We start from the raw sequence: 17,372 nt of genomic DNA, 5'->3' as shown, positions 1-17,372 counted from the left end.
GTTGATGGTTTAGAAGGGGCCTGGCAGATCCTGGCATTTTTGGGGGTGCAGTGACATGGTGGTGACTGAGCTATGGGGAAGTCATATTGCTGGTGTTTCCCTTCTAGGTTTTGCTGCCAATGAACCTTTCAAGTCTGGGTTAGATGGAGCTCTGAGCAACCTGGTGCAGTGGAAGTTGTCCCTGCCCATGGCAGGGTGGGCAGAACTGGATGAGATTTGAGCTCCCTTCCAACCCAAACCATGATTCTCTCCAGAGGGCTCTGGATTTGAAGATGTTGGAGAGCAGCTCTACATCTGCTGAAAGCATTGGGAAGTTTTGCAGAAGGCAATCTGTGGGAGAAATAGGTGGATATTCTTGGCAAGAAAAAAAAAATCTCAGTTTCTATTAAATTTGTTCTACCCTATTCAAGCTCTGTTCAAGACGACTTCTGCAGCTCATGGTACAATTGCCAGCCTGGAAGTGTCAGATGGAGCAGATAGTCCTGTGGGATTCCCTGGCCTTGCAGATTTCCTCTTCTAAAGCTGGAATTGTCTGGCCTCACCTCCTTTCAAATGCAGACCAAACACACCCTGACAGTGACTTAGACATCAAAGCTGGGCTCTCCTTCCATGTGTTCCTTTGGGCCCAGCTCCCTGTGTGGCTGTCTGGGCGCTGCTTCCATTGAGATTCAGATTGGCAGTGCTGGCTCTCGTATATAGCTGGATCTAAGAGTGCACAGCTCTGGGGCTTCCCACCTTCCTCCTCCCCCCCAGTGCTGCACAGTCAGACAGGGAACACACCACTGCTTCCCTCTGGCTCACAGACCGAATCCGTGGGGCAATCCCACTGGCTGCAAAAACAGCCCGGCCGTTCCGACCAGGCCACCCACCCTAGCAATGATGGATGCGGTTGTGTTTGAGGTTGAGTCAGCTTCCTCCCCACCTCCAGCCTGTGCTGCTCCAGTGGCTTCGTGCCTCCTGTCTTTGTGCTGGGCAGAGGAGGCCAGGTCCCCCTTTTCTTGTGGGAAGAGAGTCCCAAGCCGATGGTGCTGGGAGAGGGACAAACCCGCCGGCCTGGGGGCTGATGTGGGGGTCAGAGGAAGGGGGTTGGCCTTTTGAGCAAAAGCCACACTAAATTACAGGAGTGCTGAGAGCTGTGCCACTATGGGCAAGGGCAAAACACAGTCATTTGTCAAGGTTAACCACTGCCATGGAGCTGGGGTGGGCAGCTGGAAGCTGTGGTGCAGCCACCGCTGCGCCGCGGCCTCTCCGAGCACGTGGCCATGGGCGCTGCCATTCAGGAAAACGGCTCAGGAATGCTTCCTTCCCTTACACCTACCAGCTGCACCTTTTAATTTGGCTTTTCTGGGATTGTGTACCTAGTGGTGATTTAACACATGGTGAAATGTTTGGGGAATGGTTCTGTCAGTGGACAGCCAGGCAAGGGAAATCCTTAGTCTGCTTTGGATGTAGACACTGTGTTTTCTTTGCTCAGCTCCTTTTTAAGACTTGCTTTGTTCCTTTTGACTTGCCCCTCTCTGAGACCACCCTCCTTCAGGATATCATTGTCCACACATTGATTTAAATTGGGATCACCCTTAACGAGCCCACGTGGTAATTCAACACACTGTTCTTTCCTCCCGACACTGGCCAGAGGTTCTTCCCATTCCTGTTACTGCATCCTCTCAACCCAAAGGGACTGCTCTTGTTTCCACACTCCTTCTTGGTGTTTTCCAGGCAGGCTGTAAGATGAGAGATGTGTAGGAGAACTGATGCACCGAATTCAGGGTGTTCAGATGTGGTTACTGCTGCAGGGCAGTGGTGGCAGACCTTGCTGTTTCTCCAAGTTGTCATTTGCTGTCTGTCCTGGAACAGCTGGGACATTTGCACATGAGATGGAGCTGCGCTTCTGCCTCCTGGTGGGAGCTGACTCCTGGATGGAGGTGTCATGCCAGGCTGGATCCCCTGTCCTTTTTGGGGTAACAGGAACTGCAGCAGTGCTGGAACGCTGCTTAAGATTTACCCTCGTTTTTGGCAGGCAGGAGGTGTATGAAGCTGGGCTGCACTGTGATTAGAAGGTGCTCCCCGTTGAGTGCTTGATGGTAAACACTGCCAGAAACAGTGGGATACAGGAATCCCTGTGTCTGCATGGTCCAGCTCATTTGCACTTCTTCCATTTCCTTACCCAGCTCAGGGAGCCCTACTCAGGCTTTTCCAAGGCCAGCTGTGTCCTAGTTCTGTGTTTCATGGCTGAGCAACATCCCCTCAAGAGCTGCCCCTGGGAAGTGTGGAAAGGGGAATGGCTGCAGCTTGGATTTGGGGACAAAGGAACGGGCTCGGCACAGCAAATGGGTTAAGCACAGCTGTGCAGAGGCAGGAGGCAGCCTGGAATATGGTGCCTGGACTGGGAACTGGTTCCCAAGAGCTGTGCAGAGGCAGGAGGCAGCCTGGACTGGGAACTGGTTCCCAAGCTTTCTCTGCTCCCCAAACTTTCTGACTCACATCCTGTATCCACCACCATGGTGTGCACATGCTGTCTCTTGCTTCAGGCATGTTTCAGAATCTTACCAGAGTCCTCCTGAAATCCATAAGTGAAGCACTGTTCCACTTTAAGCAAAGCATTGGTCAGACCCATAATAAACAGCAAGCTCTGACATTTAACACATGTAATACTGTTTGCCCTGTTTTAAAAAGGAAATATTATCTAAGCACTTCTCAGAAGACTAGAGCCACCCACGCTTAGCTGTGCTCGGTTTGGCCAGTCTGACCTGTGCAATATTGCTATCACTTCCAGAATATAACATTCTGAACCCCTTATAAATTGTGCAATGTACTGAATGAAAAGTTTCTCTGTATGTTTAAAAATCTCCCCTCCCCCCGATACTTTTTGTGATAGAGAATAAATAAAGAAAAACTTTATAACTCCCTGAACTGATAGAAAATTAGCACAGTCATAAAAGGCATCTGTGGCTTTAGCAGTGCAGCTGAAAAGGAAAAATGAATAAACCTGCCACTCATAAAGTAAGAGGCAGAGCTGAAGAATGACTGCTGCCATTTTAGTCTCCTGGCCCTTCTCCCCCCTGTGCAAGAGCAAAAATAGCCTCATGCCCTGTGCAGGAGGCAAGGAAGTGCTCTGCTCTGGGACCCTTCCTGCAGGCACCGCTCAGCAGCGAACCGCTGTACAGCACATGACTAGAGGATATCCTAAATTAATTTACATAGGCATATAAATATATGCATGTGTGTGTTTTCTGTATGAAATATGAAACCAGCGATTTCTTAGCCAACCCCTTAATTTGTCTGAAACAGCACAGGCATAATGGAAACTGCCCACACATTTTTCCATTGCAAGTTACAAAGGTAAAGAAGCGGGAAATGGGTGATAGAAAAACACAGGCTCTTTCCGCTGGTACAGAAACGCCATGGAGCAAAGTGGCAACACACACTCACTCCAGTTTGCTGGGAAAAGTGTCATGTTTATTCTGGTGGTCTTCCTGCTGATGCTCTCCTCCTCAGCACGCTGGATTCTGTGTGTTTGGAGGGGAGGGACGTGGCCGTGCTGGTGCCTGTGCAGGTGGATGCAGTGGACATGAAGAAATTCGAGTTTGTCCATATCTGCCTTGCAGGTTTCCTCCTCTGGGTGAGAAGGAGCCTTGCCATGTCACTGCCCCTTGTGTAGTGCTGCACGGTCCTGTGGGTGACAGTGGAGCTGCAGAGTACCTGAGCCAGGGTGGGTTATGAACAGGCTCCCTGCCTATGCCAGGAGCAGCAGGTGCCAGTTTCTGCATGGTCTGCCCAGACTGAAGGTGACTTTCCCTAGGGATGGATGAGGGTGTGACTCTGCTGCTGAGCATAAGCCAAAGCCAAACTGCTGTGAGCCATGTTGGCTGCTGGGCAGTTCCAGGGTGTCCTGGTGGAGAAGGAAGGGGAGAAAGGGAAGGCAGAGGAGGCAGCTCCCTGGGCCATCACTCAGCTCTCCCTCACTGCCTTCCCGCCACCAACAAGGGAGACACCACAAATAAGACTCCGTGGCATTAAGGCCCTGCCATTCAGGCAGGGCAGGTTCTTCAACAGGAAAAAGTAACTTTCCCGCTTTCCTGCCTTCAGCTGGCGTGGGCCCACTCAGATGTGTCAGGTGCATCAGCAACTCATTGCAACCAGCCCTACAACCTCACTGTGATCGCTGGATCTGGAACAGCCCCACGAGCTCACCAGCATTTTTCCAAAGAATGCCTTGTGTTGACAGTGCTAACCAGTCTGCACAGCAGGAGGGGGGAAAAGCAGCTGGTAACTAATGCAGGGCAATGGGGATTCATGGATGTGTGTATGGTTCTGGTTTTCTCTATATTGTCCTATAACCCATATGCATCACTGTGGGTTATGTTAGTGGAATTTTGCTGCTCAGCAGCTGTCCGGGCAATGCGAAGCCAGGCCCACTCATCCTTTTAAGCATCAAAGGTACAATTCAATCCATTTATGGCTGCCTCGGGGCACTGCTCCACACATCTTTCACAGCAGCTGTGCCAGCTTGATTCATTCCCACCAACTTGACTCAGAAGCCATGCTGTAATCTGTATCTGCTGATTGATCGGGGGTTAAAAATAAGTTGGATGACTTGACTGGTTCCTTGTTTCAGTTTCCCTGTTCAGTTATGCTTGTTTCAATCCCCCCCCATGTCTTTAGTTGAGTGTTCCAATATGTCTTTTCTGTGGTAACGTAAGAAATATAACAACAGCTTCTCCTGACCACCGCCCTGTGCCTGGGAATGTGAGGCACAAACCCTTCCTTGGGCCTTGTTCTAATATGAAGAGTTCTATACTTAAAAGACGGAGCTGAATTTGGCCATGGTAACCTCCATCACCTTGCTAAAGTCTACTACACAAAGGCATTTAATGTACAGTTTTGGTCACTGGAAAGGAGATAAAGAGAAAATAAAATAAAATAAAATAATAAGCAGTCCAGCTCCGAACGGATCATAATTTATTATGAAGTAGGACAGACTTTGTTTTTAATAAAGACTGTTACTTGGGAGAAGAGACTATCTCAATCTGCACTCCAGGACTCATCCTAAGAAACACCTGGTAGGTGCTATCAGAAGTTATTTAGCTCCCTCAGAGTTTCCAGCCTTGGCAAATTACGAGTGGTAGGACTTGAAACTTTGTGCGTCATTTCATTTATTAGAATAATTTTTCCTCTTCCCTGACACTTTATGTGCCATGTTCTGTATTAATAGTGTAGTAGCATTTCTCAATAGCACCATAATTTACTAATCCACAAAGGGCAGGGATGTGTTTTACATTTCAAGAATTGTGACCAATTCTCTCATCTCTCTCCCAGAGAAACCTGAGAATGTTGTTTCCCCCTCCACATTGTTAAGAAAGAAGCAGAGCTTTCTCCCTGAAAATACCTGTCTTCCCTGTGAAGGGATCCTGGAACTCCTCGTGCCTTTCATCCATCTGCTGTCAATTTAACTGGCTCCACGAGCTAGTGGCGCCTTCGTATGACCTTGCAAGTATTTACAAAATCTGGTTTCTATAAAAAATAAGGGGTGATCCCTATGTTTACCCTCTTTCTCAACTAACCATGTTTTGTTACTACCAGCTTGTGCTAGAACATATCCACCAACTCAAGCCTGGCTCTGGGATGCTCCGATGCCTTGGCCAAGTTTTCCAGCTGCCGAGGTTACCTCAGCCGAGCCGTCGCTGGCGCAGATGTGCGCTGGCTTTGCCCGGAGCGCTGTGTTTTTTGGAGACCTGGAGCACAGTGCTGGGGCTCTGCAGCCCAGCAGATCTGGCAGAGCCTCCACCACGGGTCAGACTGGGTGTGCACAGCCCAGAGTGCCTTTGAGCCCCTGGTTTGCACCACCTGGGCAGGCCAACACAGAGCCGGGGTTGTTGTGCTGTGTTAATGGCACCACGCACATGTCCGTCCGTGAACCCACGATCAACCTGACCCCAGAGGCCAACAGAGACATGGAAAAGATTTACAAGAAGCCATAGAAGGGTTTGGGTTGGAAGGGACCATAAATATCATCTATGTGTGTCTATATGTATATAGCAGAGGGAATTGCCTTTTGTGTCCATCTTGAATCTTTGAGCTCAGGCTGACTGCAATGCCAGTCAGCTTTAACTCTGTGTGAGGTTTCATATATGTGTGTCAGACCACATAACCCCAAAACAGGCATTTCTCTAGTGACATTTAGTTTTCCAAATGAACACACTGACTTGCAGCAAGGCAGTCTTTCACAGGATGGAACTGTAAGTATTTATTTACCCAGGGTGTAACTTTAATCTTTCATCAGAATGCAGATATGAGCTGTTTTATAACAGTTTGTAAACTTGAACTTTATAAAAATTTGGAAATAAAACCTTTGCCTAACAACAGTTGTGTTCTTGGAAATCAAGTTCCATCTACAGAAACCGTTTATGTTATACATCCCACATGTGAGTCATTGTTACAATTCAATAAATACTTTACAAAAATAATGCTAGCTTTTTTAAAAAAATTAAGACACTTTAAGACACCAGTAGTTCCTCCCAGAAAGCTTCCCTTAAAGAATAGCTTCTGCTGTAGGACACTGCATTCAGCATGAGAAAAATGGGGGAAAAGGGCTGGTTGCATCTTTCATCCCAGGGAACTTGTGGATTCCAGTTTTACTGTTCTCTAAAATAATAAACTTCCTTTTATTAAAAGAAAGAAACAAGCAGATCCAAACATTCTTCATATTAAAATCTGGGAAGGAACTGTGATCTTTTTGGTCCTTTGACATGGATTCCTTCTCTGCCCTCACTCCTCCAAAGACTTACAGCATGTTCAGTTCACAGGTTCACAGCTGCTCTGGAGATGTAAGCCCCAACAGCTGCAGCTCTGTATCAGAGATGTCTCCAGGAGGGGGCTCTTTGTAACTCTTGCAGAACCACTGCACCTGGACATTTTCTGGCCTGTAGGAAAACCACAGCTACATCTTCCTGCAAGCCTACCCCAGGTGGACTGCAAATACCTGAGCTAGAAGGTGCAGGAAGAATTCCAAGAGAAAAATTGGTAGGGATTTTCTGTATTCACTTTTGACTATTACCCTTCCAAAAAAAAATTCTTCCCTCCTTAGATATGACTGGTCATGAAACCAATTATAGAGAAAACTGATGCTGTAGGTGCATTAATCTTGTAAACCATTCCCATATGGAAGAGTACATTCTTCAATCCTATTGTTTATAACAACTTTTAAGTATGTGCCTCCTCAGCTGGGGCCTTGGGGCCTGATGGTGATGGCAGCTACCCCCCACCCCCTTCATTAGGTTACAGATGGGAAATAAAATGAAACGCACATTATTACATGAACATTATTGCAGTATAAAATCCTATCAGGACAAGACTTATGTATGTCTGTATGCAAAAATAGGTGTGTGTGAGACAGAGAGATATGTGTTTATAAATTACACACACTGTGAAAAATACTTACGTATTATATTACAATTATATACATTCATTAGAAAGGAACTGACCAACCCCTGTCGAGGAGCCAATGCAGCAGCCATCATCAGTTCTTTGGCATCCAGGAAACGAATGCTATTTTGCATCTGAAGAAAAGGAAAATCTTCTCAGTATTCCCTTGCTTCTTGAAACTGCTTGTAGTAGTCTTCGTCTGACGGGTTTTCTGTACACTTCTGCCCATTGTTGGGAGGCCGGGCTTCATTGTAGCGGCTCCAGTCCCCTTTGCATATGATCCAAGGCAGAATGTCCACTTTGTAGTGGAGTTCCGCTGAGAATTCGATGCTGATCAGGTTGGGTGTTCCTGCCCCTTTGCCCCTGGTGATCAGCTGCATGTTGTCGTCATAGCAGCAGTGCTGCGCTGCAAGCGTTGTGCTCTCCAAGGACAGCATGGAGCGGATGCAGTACCGCGCTGTGGGCTTGTAGATCTCCAGTTTTTCCTTTGGACCACTCGCATCCTTCCAGCGGAAGTTCTTCCTCTTGAGCCGGTCAAAGATTTCGGCAGTGCTGTAGGCAACTTCTCTGGGGTAGGAGCAAGGGCAGCTGGGAAGATCATTGACCACTTTGTGCATGTACTTCTTCAGGAACTCGCTCTTGCAGCTCATCCATCTCTCACAGCTATCAGTATCTGTGTCAGGGCAGGAAATGGAAACTTAAGATACATCAAGCAGCATCCCAGTTAGTGTGATCAGTGATAGCAACTGAGCAAAGTGAAGCTGTTCAGCACCAGTGCTCTGCTGTAGAAAGGAAGGGCAGTCACAGTTTGCTGCCCTGCCCAGAGTGTATTACTGTGCTGTCTTGTCAGATAAAATCACCTGTGACTGACTTCAGTGCCTCAGGCAGTGCTAATCTGAGTTACAGTGCAGAGCCAGGCCAGCAGGAATCTGTGACACTTTTTCTACCCAGATAATTCTAATTAGGCTGTTGATATCCCCATGTGGCACAAGAGACACTACCACGGGTTGGTAAGCATCAGAAAAAGGGAAATCACAGTGATTTGGTGCCAGTCTCCAGTTAGAACCTTTAGTCAGAACACACTCAACAGGAAAAATGGCAGTCAGATGATGAAGGACTAAGTTTGAGATGATGCTAGAGATTCCAAGACAGCAAACAAGGCTTGTATGACTCTTTCTGAAGTACATTTTAGACCCTAATTCAGTCTTTAAAAAAAACCCAACTTTTTTCTATTTGATATTCGCTTTTCAAGCATCAATATCTCAGACATGGAGACTGACATCTTATCTGGCAAATGCAGCCAAAAGTGATTCAGCTTCTAAAAGGGCATATGTGACATAAGATCAGAGTGGCTGTACATCAGCAGGAGTTTATGGTGCCAGAGGCATGACATATAGCTGGGATTAAAGAGATTTGTAGACCAGTAGCATATTTAATACCAGCACTTCATTATTTTGCAAGGCTCTTGGCAGAATCTCCTACCTAAAACATTATTTAAGGTGTCTGTATCATCCTATGGGCTGTCCAAAACTGCCTGCATATCTTGCTCCACACTTACTTTAAGAGGACTTTGCAGGAGAGTAACTAACTGGAGCCTAAAACTCTTACAGCACACATTCCTGCAAAATATTTACTTAGTGATCTGTGTCCTGTTTTTCTGTCTCCTTAAAGAGTCTCATCCTATCTGTCATTAACTATTGTGCTCTGCCACCATAGTAGGGAGGTGCTGGGTTACACTATTTATTCAATTAATCCAGCATCCAGTGTCTCTGAGTGGCCACACTATGGTTTCATTGAAGGGACAAAATCAGAACATTGCAGATGTTGGACTGAGTTTTAGATAGTTCAGAATCAAGCCATGCCCTATAAAATTGCTTTGGCTACTCCCACTGCAGCACGCAGAGCTATAAAAGCAATCCATGCTCATAAAAGTCATTGTCTTTTTGTCTTTTTTTTTTTCTGATGTGACAGTTGTATTCTTTTATATTAAATGAAAATGCTTTTATAGGGTCTTCCATTCGAGGCTATTTAATCAAAATAATAAAGAGTGCTTGATTTTTCCCCCCCTCCATTACTGTGGAGTCTTACAGCTCTTTTCTGAATTAGGACAACAAATAACCCTTTTATGATGAAACAAACATAAGACTGAAGGGGAGAAAGATTCTACAACCAAAGCAAATTTTCAGATCACAAACATGAGCAAGACAATAAATGGCTGTTACTATTGACATTTTTAATGCTAAACTCAGTATCTTGATCCCACAGGACTGAGAAAATCCTAAGGAAGTCTCTTATCTGTTACTGAAGGATTGACTAGGCTGCTTACCAACTTCAAACAGTTTGGTGGCATTGAAGTCTTCACTCCCTGCAAGTAAACTCACTTCTGTGGCAGCTGTCCGGAAGGTATCTTCGATCCCTAAGACAAACACGTGTTAGTGCTGCCGGTGTTTTCCCATTAAAACACAATGGAACCAGCTGCCTCCTTGCCACCCCTTCTTCCCCAGGCTCTGCAAGGTGCTTTGTTTTGGCAGGGAACCATTCTGAAGTTGCTGCTGGGCTGTTCCTTTGGAACCATAATGACCAAGGAATCTGTGCTGTTAGTAAAGCAAAACAGAGTGACAGGACTGAAGACAGGTGAGGAAGCTCATCTCTGTATGTGGGCAACCATTTCTCAAGGAAGAATGATGCTGTTACAAGAAGACTGATGCTTTTTGTTCTCTCCCAGTGCCAGGGAGTTAAAAGGTGTGAGTAGGCAAGAGATAACCAACCTCTCCAAGCAATTCCATCCCCACCACTTACAGCTGTCAAATAAAATATCAGGATCTCAACATATCAAGATTTACCAGCAGCCTCCAGTTAATTGTTTGGTACCAATTGAGAGACACAGAGATTGCCAGAAAAATTATCTTGCCAAAGTAAACATCCTTCTGTTGCTGCTTTAGTTCAGCCTATCGATGTGCCTAGCATTTCTGTGCCATGTAGGCTTAACACAAGTAGGTTTTAGTTTTATTTTTCCTTTCCTCTCCATTGAATTAAAGACCTCTAAAGAGAACTGAAAGATCTTTAATATGTGATAACTATATGGTTAATAATAAAGTCTATTCACCGTCCATCTTCTTGCCAATGAAATTTCTCCAGATCTCCTGAACTGGGGCATAATAGTGGCTTGCAAATCTTCAAAACAGCCTCAGGCAAATTTTCAATACAATTATCATAAAATTTTGCCTTAACTCCAGCACTAGATGTAGAATAATAGATACCCAAGAACCCATTACAAGGCAGTAATTCACTGCTGGAATTATAAACAGCAGAAGCTGAGCTTTGACTTGTAATTTTGAAAATGTCAGCACAGCATCAAAGAGTGAATATATTTTGCTTGCTGATCGTTGGAGGTCTGTTATATGACATAATATATTCTTTCAAGTTTGCCACTTTTTGGTGCTAGCTGGTAATAAATACTAGAGAATATAACTGGGGGTTACTTGCTTTCTTCTGGAATTAACTCCTTATTATTGAGGTTTTAAGATGCATGAGAGCATGCAGAAACATTTTTCCCTGAACTGCCTCACAGTTGTTACTTTGCAATGGAGACATGGATCTATCTGCAAGTCAGAAACTTCTCTCCAACTCTCTCACCAAGTCTTCTAAGTCTCCTCTCCAGCACTGCTGACATTTCACTTCCCATTAAAAAAAGTCTGACCTCCAGTTTAAGAATTTCTGCCTTTCTGAGTCATTAAGTAAACTGAGAGTAATGCATACCACCATGACTTGTGTTTTCACTTCTCTCTGATCTTGGGAAGTAATGGACTTGCACCTATCCCCTGCATTGTGGCACCTACTGCATGACAAATTGGTCTAAATTTAAACACAAAGCAACATTTAAAAAACAGTGTTCCATAGCAGCTTCAGATTTTCATGATGTAGGCTTGAGTGCTCAGCTCTGATTTTGCCTAAGTGAAGATAGTGTGTGATGGTAAAGACACTCCAAAATGTCAAATCCTGAGAATGGGTAGGAGCTAAGGCGAGGCTCCTTGGCTATATTTTCTGAATATATTTAAGCCAAAACTACTGGTTGCCTTCATCTCTGTTCACAATGCAAGCAATGCCATCCATTTCACAGCAAAACAGGAGCTCGCTGAAGTAACAGCACAGCTGGTTTGAAGTTCTAAAACAGCTCCAAATTTTTTTCAGGGGAGTAGATTACACCCTTTATAATACAAAACTCCCATGCACAAATATTGTATTTGCAGGGTTCCCAGACGAAGGAAGGAATGATGATTGTTCTTAGAAGGCTAATTTATTATTTTATGGTACTATATTATATTAAAGAATACTAAACTAAAGAATACTAAAGAATACAGAAAGGGTACAGACGGAAGGCTAAAAAGATACTAATGAAAACTCTTTCCAGAGCCTCGACACAGCTTGACCCTGATTGGTCATTAAGTCAAAACAATTCACATTAAACTAATGAAACAACCACCTGTTGGTAAACAATCTCCAACCACATTCCAAAGCAGCAAAACACAGGAGAAGCAAATGAGATAATATTGTTTTCCTTTTTCTCTGAGGCTTCTCAGCTTCCCAGGAGAAGAATCCCAGCAAAGGGATTTTTCCAGAAAATATGACTGCCACACACAAAAATGATGGCCATGACCTAGAGAAAGCCTGTACCTGTCTTTTAAGTTCCAGGGGATGGTGTCTTTTAAGTCCCAGGGACTACATCTAGCAGTGTATCATTATTATGAATAAAGGGCGTTGAAAATCTTCTCTTCCCACAGGAACCCTTACCTTGCCACGGAGCACACGGGCCCCAGGCTTTGTGTGCAGGATGGCTCTCTCCACCCCTGCCCACCTGTTCCCGCTCCCCCTGGCAGCAGTTCCCACCAACATTCCCACCTGGGCAGTTGGGCCGGTCGCAGGTCCGGGACTCGGTGGCGGTGCAGGCGTACCCGCAGGACCTGGTGCGCTTCTGGCTGCCGCTGCCGCAGGTGACGCTGCAGGGGGACCAGGGGCTCCAGTCGCCCTCGCCATCGATGTAATCTGTGGGAGGACAAATGCGAGGGAGGAAATGAGGAAACAAAACTCCTACTACCCAAAACTACTGTGTAGTGTTTTTTATTAAGAAGGCAAAACACGAATGGAATCCAGATGTCCCTACCTGAAGCTTGGGCAGAATGCCAGGCGCAAGCCTGCTGTTTGAATGGTTTTCACACTTGGTGCTCCTCAGGGAAATGCACGCAAGATTATTTGAAAAAATATTTCCTTTCTCTTTTGACCTTTTGGCTGCTGAGGATCCTCAGCTGCAAAGCTCGGTCATGAACTAAAAGTACACATCTATTCACATCATTTGCCTGCGTATAGGAATGTGTTTGTAGACCACAGACTAATCAGGCAAAGGATAAATTGAATTTTCTTTTTCATCATTTCAAAACACACAACAGTACTCAATTTTTGGGCAAGATGCATGTTGTTGGGTCACGAGTGAAAATCACAATTTTATTTTTCAATCCCTTGAATGGGGAACAGATATTTCAGGAATACTGCTACGAGAACAGGGAACTGCATGCTTTTCTTGCACCAAGAACAACACGCAATATTTAGTGTTTCATGTGAATTATTAAATAACATCAAATCTGACTGTTTACTAGAAGGAAACTTATGAAAAAGAAATATGATTTTGTTTTCTTCTGGCAGATAACCAAAGTCACTGGACACCAGGTCTGCCCAACAAAAGCTGATGATGCTGTGAGTACCTGAACCCTTCAGAAACAGCCTCCTTTGTGTGCTACATAAACTGTTGCACATCACACCACGTGAAGGCCACCAAACAAAGCCCATCAACCTGTCCCAGCTTTCTTGCCTCCCCACTGGCCTCCCTAGCTGAGGGAACATTTGGCTGAATGGTTTTCCCTGCAGCCTACAGGGGGTATTTTACGGTGATCATAACTTGCAGCTGTAGCTCCTTTGGGTTACACCACCGCTGACAGCAAAGCAAAATCTGGTTTAGTGGCTCTGAGGCAGCCCTGCTCTATAGATACAGGTAAGAGTACCTAAGCTACAGCAAGACCCAGGGAGGATCCCTGCCTTCCCTGGCCTCTGTGCTACACGCTTTCCCCCAGGGCCATGCTGTCTGTGGGCTTCCTGAGCTGGTTAGCAGAACACGTAACTTGATTTGTTCCATATGTAACGACTGACAACAGCTCTGTGGGGTGCTATTAAACATTTATTGCCAGGAGTATGGGGAGGTTATATATCTCACTCAGAGCAAGCTGCCTAGATGTGAGTTCCTCATGGCAAGGACCTTATCTGCTTCTCCTCCTTTTCTGACAGGGCTGATGATGGGGAAGCCAGCACACTGGAATCCGGTGTCCGCAGTGGGATGTGGGTGTGAACAAGGCTAATGTCGGCGTGCAACACCCGTGGCTCTGGGATTTGCCAGCAGGCAGGCACCACAACCGTCCAAAAAAGGCATCAGATGTCTCAGGAAAATATGATCTGCCCACTATGCCCGGACCTGCTCTTCTTCCCAGCTCTTCTCCAATTCTTTTATCTCCATGTGGTTGGCGAGGAGGAGGGCAGGTGAGAAGGCAGGATGCCTGCCAAACAGCCAGGAGGCCCAGGAAGGGCAGGGAGAGCCCTTGGCAGGGGCAGGAGGGGAGAGAGACACACAGGAAAGGTGTGAACATGTCAGTGGGTGGAACACCTACACCCCTCACGGGCAGGATCTGCTACTGCATCCTCCTGGACAAGGCCAGCATTTTAGGTTAGACAAAAGGCCAGGAGCTGTTTCCAGTTAGCTGGATGCTCTGGTGTGCAGCAGGGAGCTCTAGGATAATTTTTGGACCTACCTACCTAGTATTTACAGTGCACTATGAATATATTGCACACTATTGAATATACCATGTTAGATTTTCAGCTGCAGTTCAACCTGTTCTTCCTATTTTCATATTTGTAATTCTTACTATGATTTTTCTATCACAATTTTCTGTGAAAGCAATTTTATTTAACTTATATGAGTAAGTACCTAAGATATGAAATCTTGGCAATAAATCCTGCCCACAAATAAATATAGGTGCAAAAAGAAGGGATAGATTTAGTCTTCTGGCCTCAAAATTTAATACATAAGTATGTGTTTAAACACACTATTCCATAAAAATTCTCTCTTGATTTTTAAGATTCTAGTACTTCAAGTCAGTCAAACCATGGAAGAACAAGTTTGTTTTACCCAGGCTCTATGCAGCATCTGAGGAATAAAAACAGAAATGCCAGGGTAAAACTACCATGGCTTTGACACCTTGTTCTGACTAAAAGCAGTCTGTATTTACACACAACTTAAATTCAGGGGGCTCTTCCTGTGAGCACAGTTTAGCTCACCTCCCTTGGGTCATTCCCATGTGGATAGTCACAGCCTGTCAGGGCAGTGAATAGCTGTAGCTCTTCTCTGTTTCTAGTTTCTGCAACTATTTCATACAACAAGCTGAAAACAATTGTTTTCCCCATGACACATCTGGAAGAATATTACACACACAAATACACAATGTTCCTGCTGCACATGCCACTCCCCACACATGCACCAACATAACTCATCTTATTTGTGTATCCACCAAATACTACCACATTTCAGATCTTGCTTATTTATCCAATAGTTATATTCTGGTTCCCAAACCACCACACGATTCTAAATCTGTACTTACCCTTGCTCTAAAAATAAATGCGAAACCTTGTTTCCTCTACTTTTTAAAAAAAGCACACGTTGGACTAAAAAAGGCCCTCTTCTGGGATAACTGGTATGATTTTCAAGATTATAGACTTACTAGTGGAATGCAGCTACCACAGTACGGCTTGTGCATTTGCACAGATTTGTATTTGAAAGCTGATGAACAAAAGCCACATGTTGAAAAACTCTGTTTTGCTTGGCCTGCTCTCAGCCATGCCTCACCATTCTCGTTTCCCTCGCGCTTGTTTTTCACAACCCCAAGATGCCCACAGGAGGCCTGGAACACAAACCTACCGTACTCCGGCTGCTCCTTGGACTCGAATGCCCGGTGACTGGGTGCATGGCTCTCCCACCCACCGAGAGGGTTTAGGAAGTTGCTGTCCTCAGTTGTGCTGTCATACTTGTAGTCCTGGTCACCGCTGCTCATGCGAGTCAGCGTGGAGGACCTCTGCCACCAGTTCCTCCAGTCGGGAGATGGGGCTGGCCAGCTGGGCTTGCTGCTCTCCTTCTGCAGGTCCTTGTCTGCCTCTGTGTCAGGGCTATCCACCACTTCAATGGTAACCTGTGGGATTCAAACAGACCAGCCTGACTGTCAGTGCCTCCTCCTTGTCAGGGGGAAACTTTCTGAAACAAAGACAAGGTGCTGCCTGGCAAAGGGGCTACACAGTGCCATGGGTTTGGCATGTTGTAGACCACATGTGGATTGCTGAGCCCAAAGACATGCAGAGGCTGAGTGATTCCTTCTGCTACCTCTGCTGAATCAAGCCTCGGAACCAAGGCTAGGAAAAATCCTGCACAAAATGATAACCCACACTGTGCCTAAAACCCTCGCAGCAGAATTTTCTGCCTTATGGGGAAAATGTGTTTAGAGGCTAACATATATGACCAGGAAAAAGAAAACCAAACCTGTGCTCTATGCTGAGGCTGAATTTGAGGCGAGCATGAAGCACACCAGTGTGCAGAGCCTGTTCCAAGGACTTGGCCTGACTCAAAATAAGCAAGGCCATGTGTGTGAAGGTCAAGATGCAGAGCCCAGGTATTGCTGGGTTTGCATCTGTCTTGCCCCTCTGGCAGCAGCCCAGCTGTTACTGCTGCATGAAACCACACTTTGTGGCAGTGATGGGAGCCAGCAGCTCCTCTGACCATTGCTGAGTAAGCCACTTGCTGCAAAGTCCTTTAAAGTAGGTCCTTTTGCCGTGCTGGAAGAGTATAATAACCTGTTATGGTCAACCTGTTTATGGTTTCTAATGGAAGCCCAGAACCAAAATTCAGAGTTTGCTGCCCAATTCCTTCACAGACATCACAAATGTCAATATCATTCTGCATAGGAGCAACCTTTGATTATTGCTTTCTGTGCTGAACAATGTGTAATTGTAAAACTCTTGGATAAATATTGTGTGTGCATATAGGTGGCTATTTAGGTAGAAGCAGAGACTAGCCATCAGAAATCTTGGCTCTGTGAGTCATGCAAGCATTGCCTGGCCACAGATAGATCATAAAATGCTCTGATGTTTCAGGCTAATATGGTTCAGTGATTACACTGGACTGGCTTAAAAACCAGAAGTGACTGTCAGATATATCTATAATGTTTAATAGGTACAGAGGCGTTCTCAGCCTTTCAAGATGGTACACAATGAAAATCAGCTTGTATAAAACAGAAATAATGTACTGTTATGTTAAAAGTAATTTACACAGCTCTGTGGATGTGCATTGTACATAAAAGATTAGTTTTATACAATTGTTATTACTAAAATCACAAGACACACACAAGAAAAAGAAAGAAAAGGTCACAGCTCCCTGTGATCCGCAGACTGGGACACAGGAAGCAAAGCAGAACTGTTGTATCTTCAGAGCTGCAAACACAAACCATGCCCACACATCCTTTCTTTGGAGACAGGGGATTTTGAACCTATTTCATGCTTTGCATTTTACCATAGACCAGGCCATTGAAATGAAAAAACTTGCAGGCTACTATGAAGCTCCACTGGGAAAAGAGCAAGAGCAAGGGAAAGTGCAGCTGTCAGCCTAATAGCCTCTTTACACAAAGAGTATTTCACTCCCAGCCTAAATATGGAATTGGAACCATTACTTCATTAAACCTCAGTTTCTACAGACCAAGAATTAAAATGGATTTCATAAGCATGAAAACATCAGAGTCAGTTCAGGGATTCAAAATTGTTACCTCTATCCAAGCAAAACAGAGTTTTCACAATAAGTGAAAGGAAATCGC

At 45.2% G+C, this 17,372-nt stretch overlaps 1 protein-coding gene across 1 annotated transcript in view; it reads right to left on the bottom strand.

The window, feature by feature from the left end:
* Positions 1 to 5,097: 5,097 nt before the first annotated feature.
* The window catches only part of ISM1 (isthmin 1), a 41,515-nt gene continuing 29,240 nt past the window's right edge, over positions 5,098 to 17,372 (bottom strand). The window contains exons 4-7 of the mRNA XM_041425160.1: positions 15,437 to 15,704; positions 12,322 to 12,465; positions 9,749 to 9,838; positions 5,098 to 8,095 (exon numbers count right to left, since the gene is read on the bottom strand). Coding sequence (XP_041281094.1) covers positions 7,578 to 8,095; positions 9,749 to 9,838; positions 12,322 to 12,465; positions 15,437 to 15,704 — 1,020 coding nt within the window. The 3' untranslated portion in view covers positions 5,098 to 7,577. The remainder of the gene's footprint in view (positions 8,096 to 9,748; positions 9,839 to 12,321; positions 12,466 to 15,436; positions 15,705 to 17,372) is intronic.

The sequence above is a fragment of the Onychostruthus taczanowskii genome, unplaced genomic scaffold, assembly GCF_017590055.1.
Source record: "Onychostruthus taczanowskii isolate IOZ18803 unplaced genomic scaffold, ASM1759005v1 scaffold87, whole genome shotgun sequence".
Lineage (NCBI taxonomy): Eukaryota > Metazoa > Chordata > Aves > Passeriformes > Passeridae > Onychostruthus > Onychostruthus taczanowskii.
The sequence above is the reverse complement of the archived record's forward strand: the minus strand, read 5'-3'. Positions and strand labels throughout refer to the sequence as shown.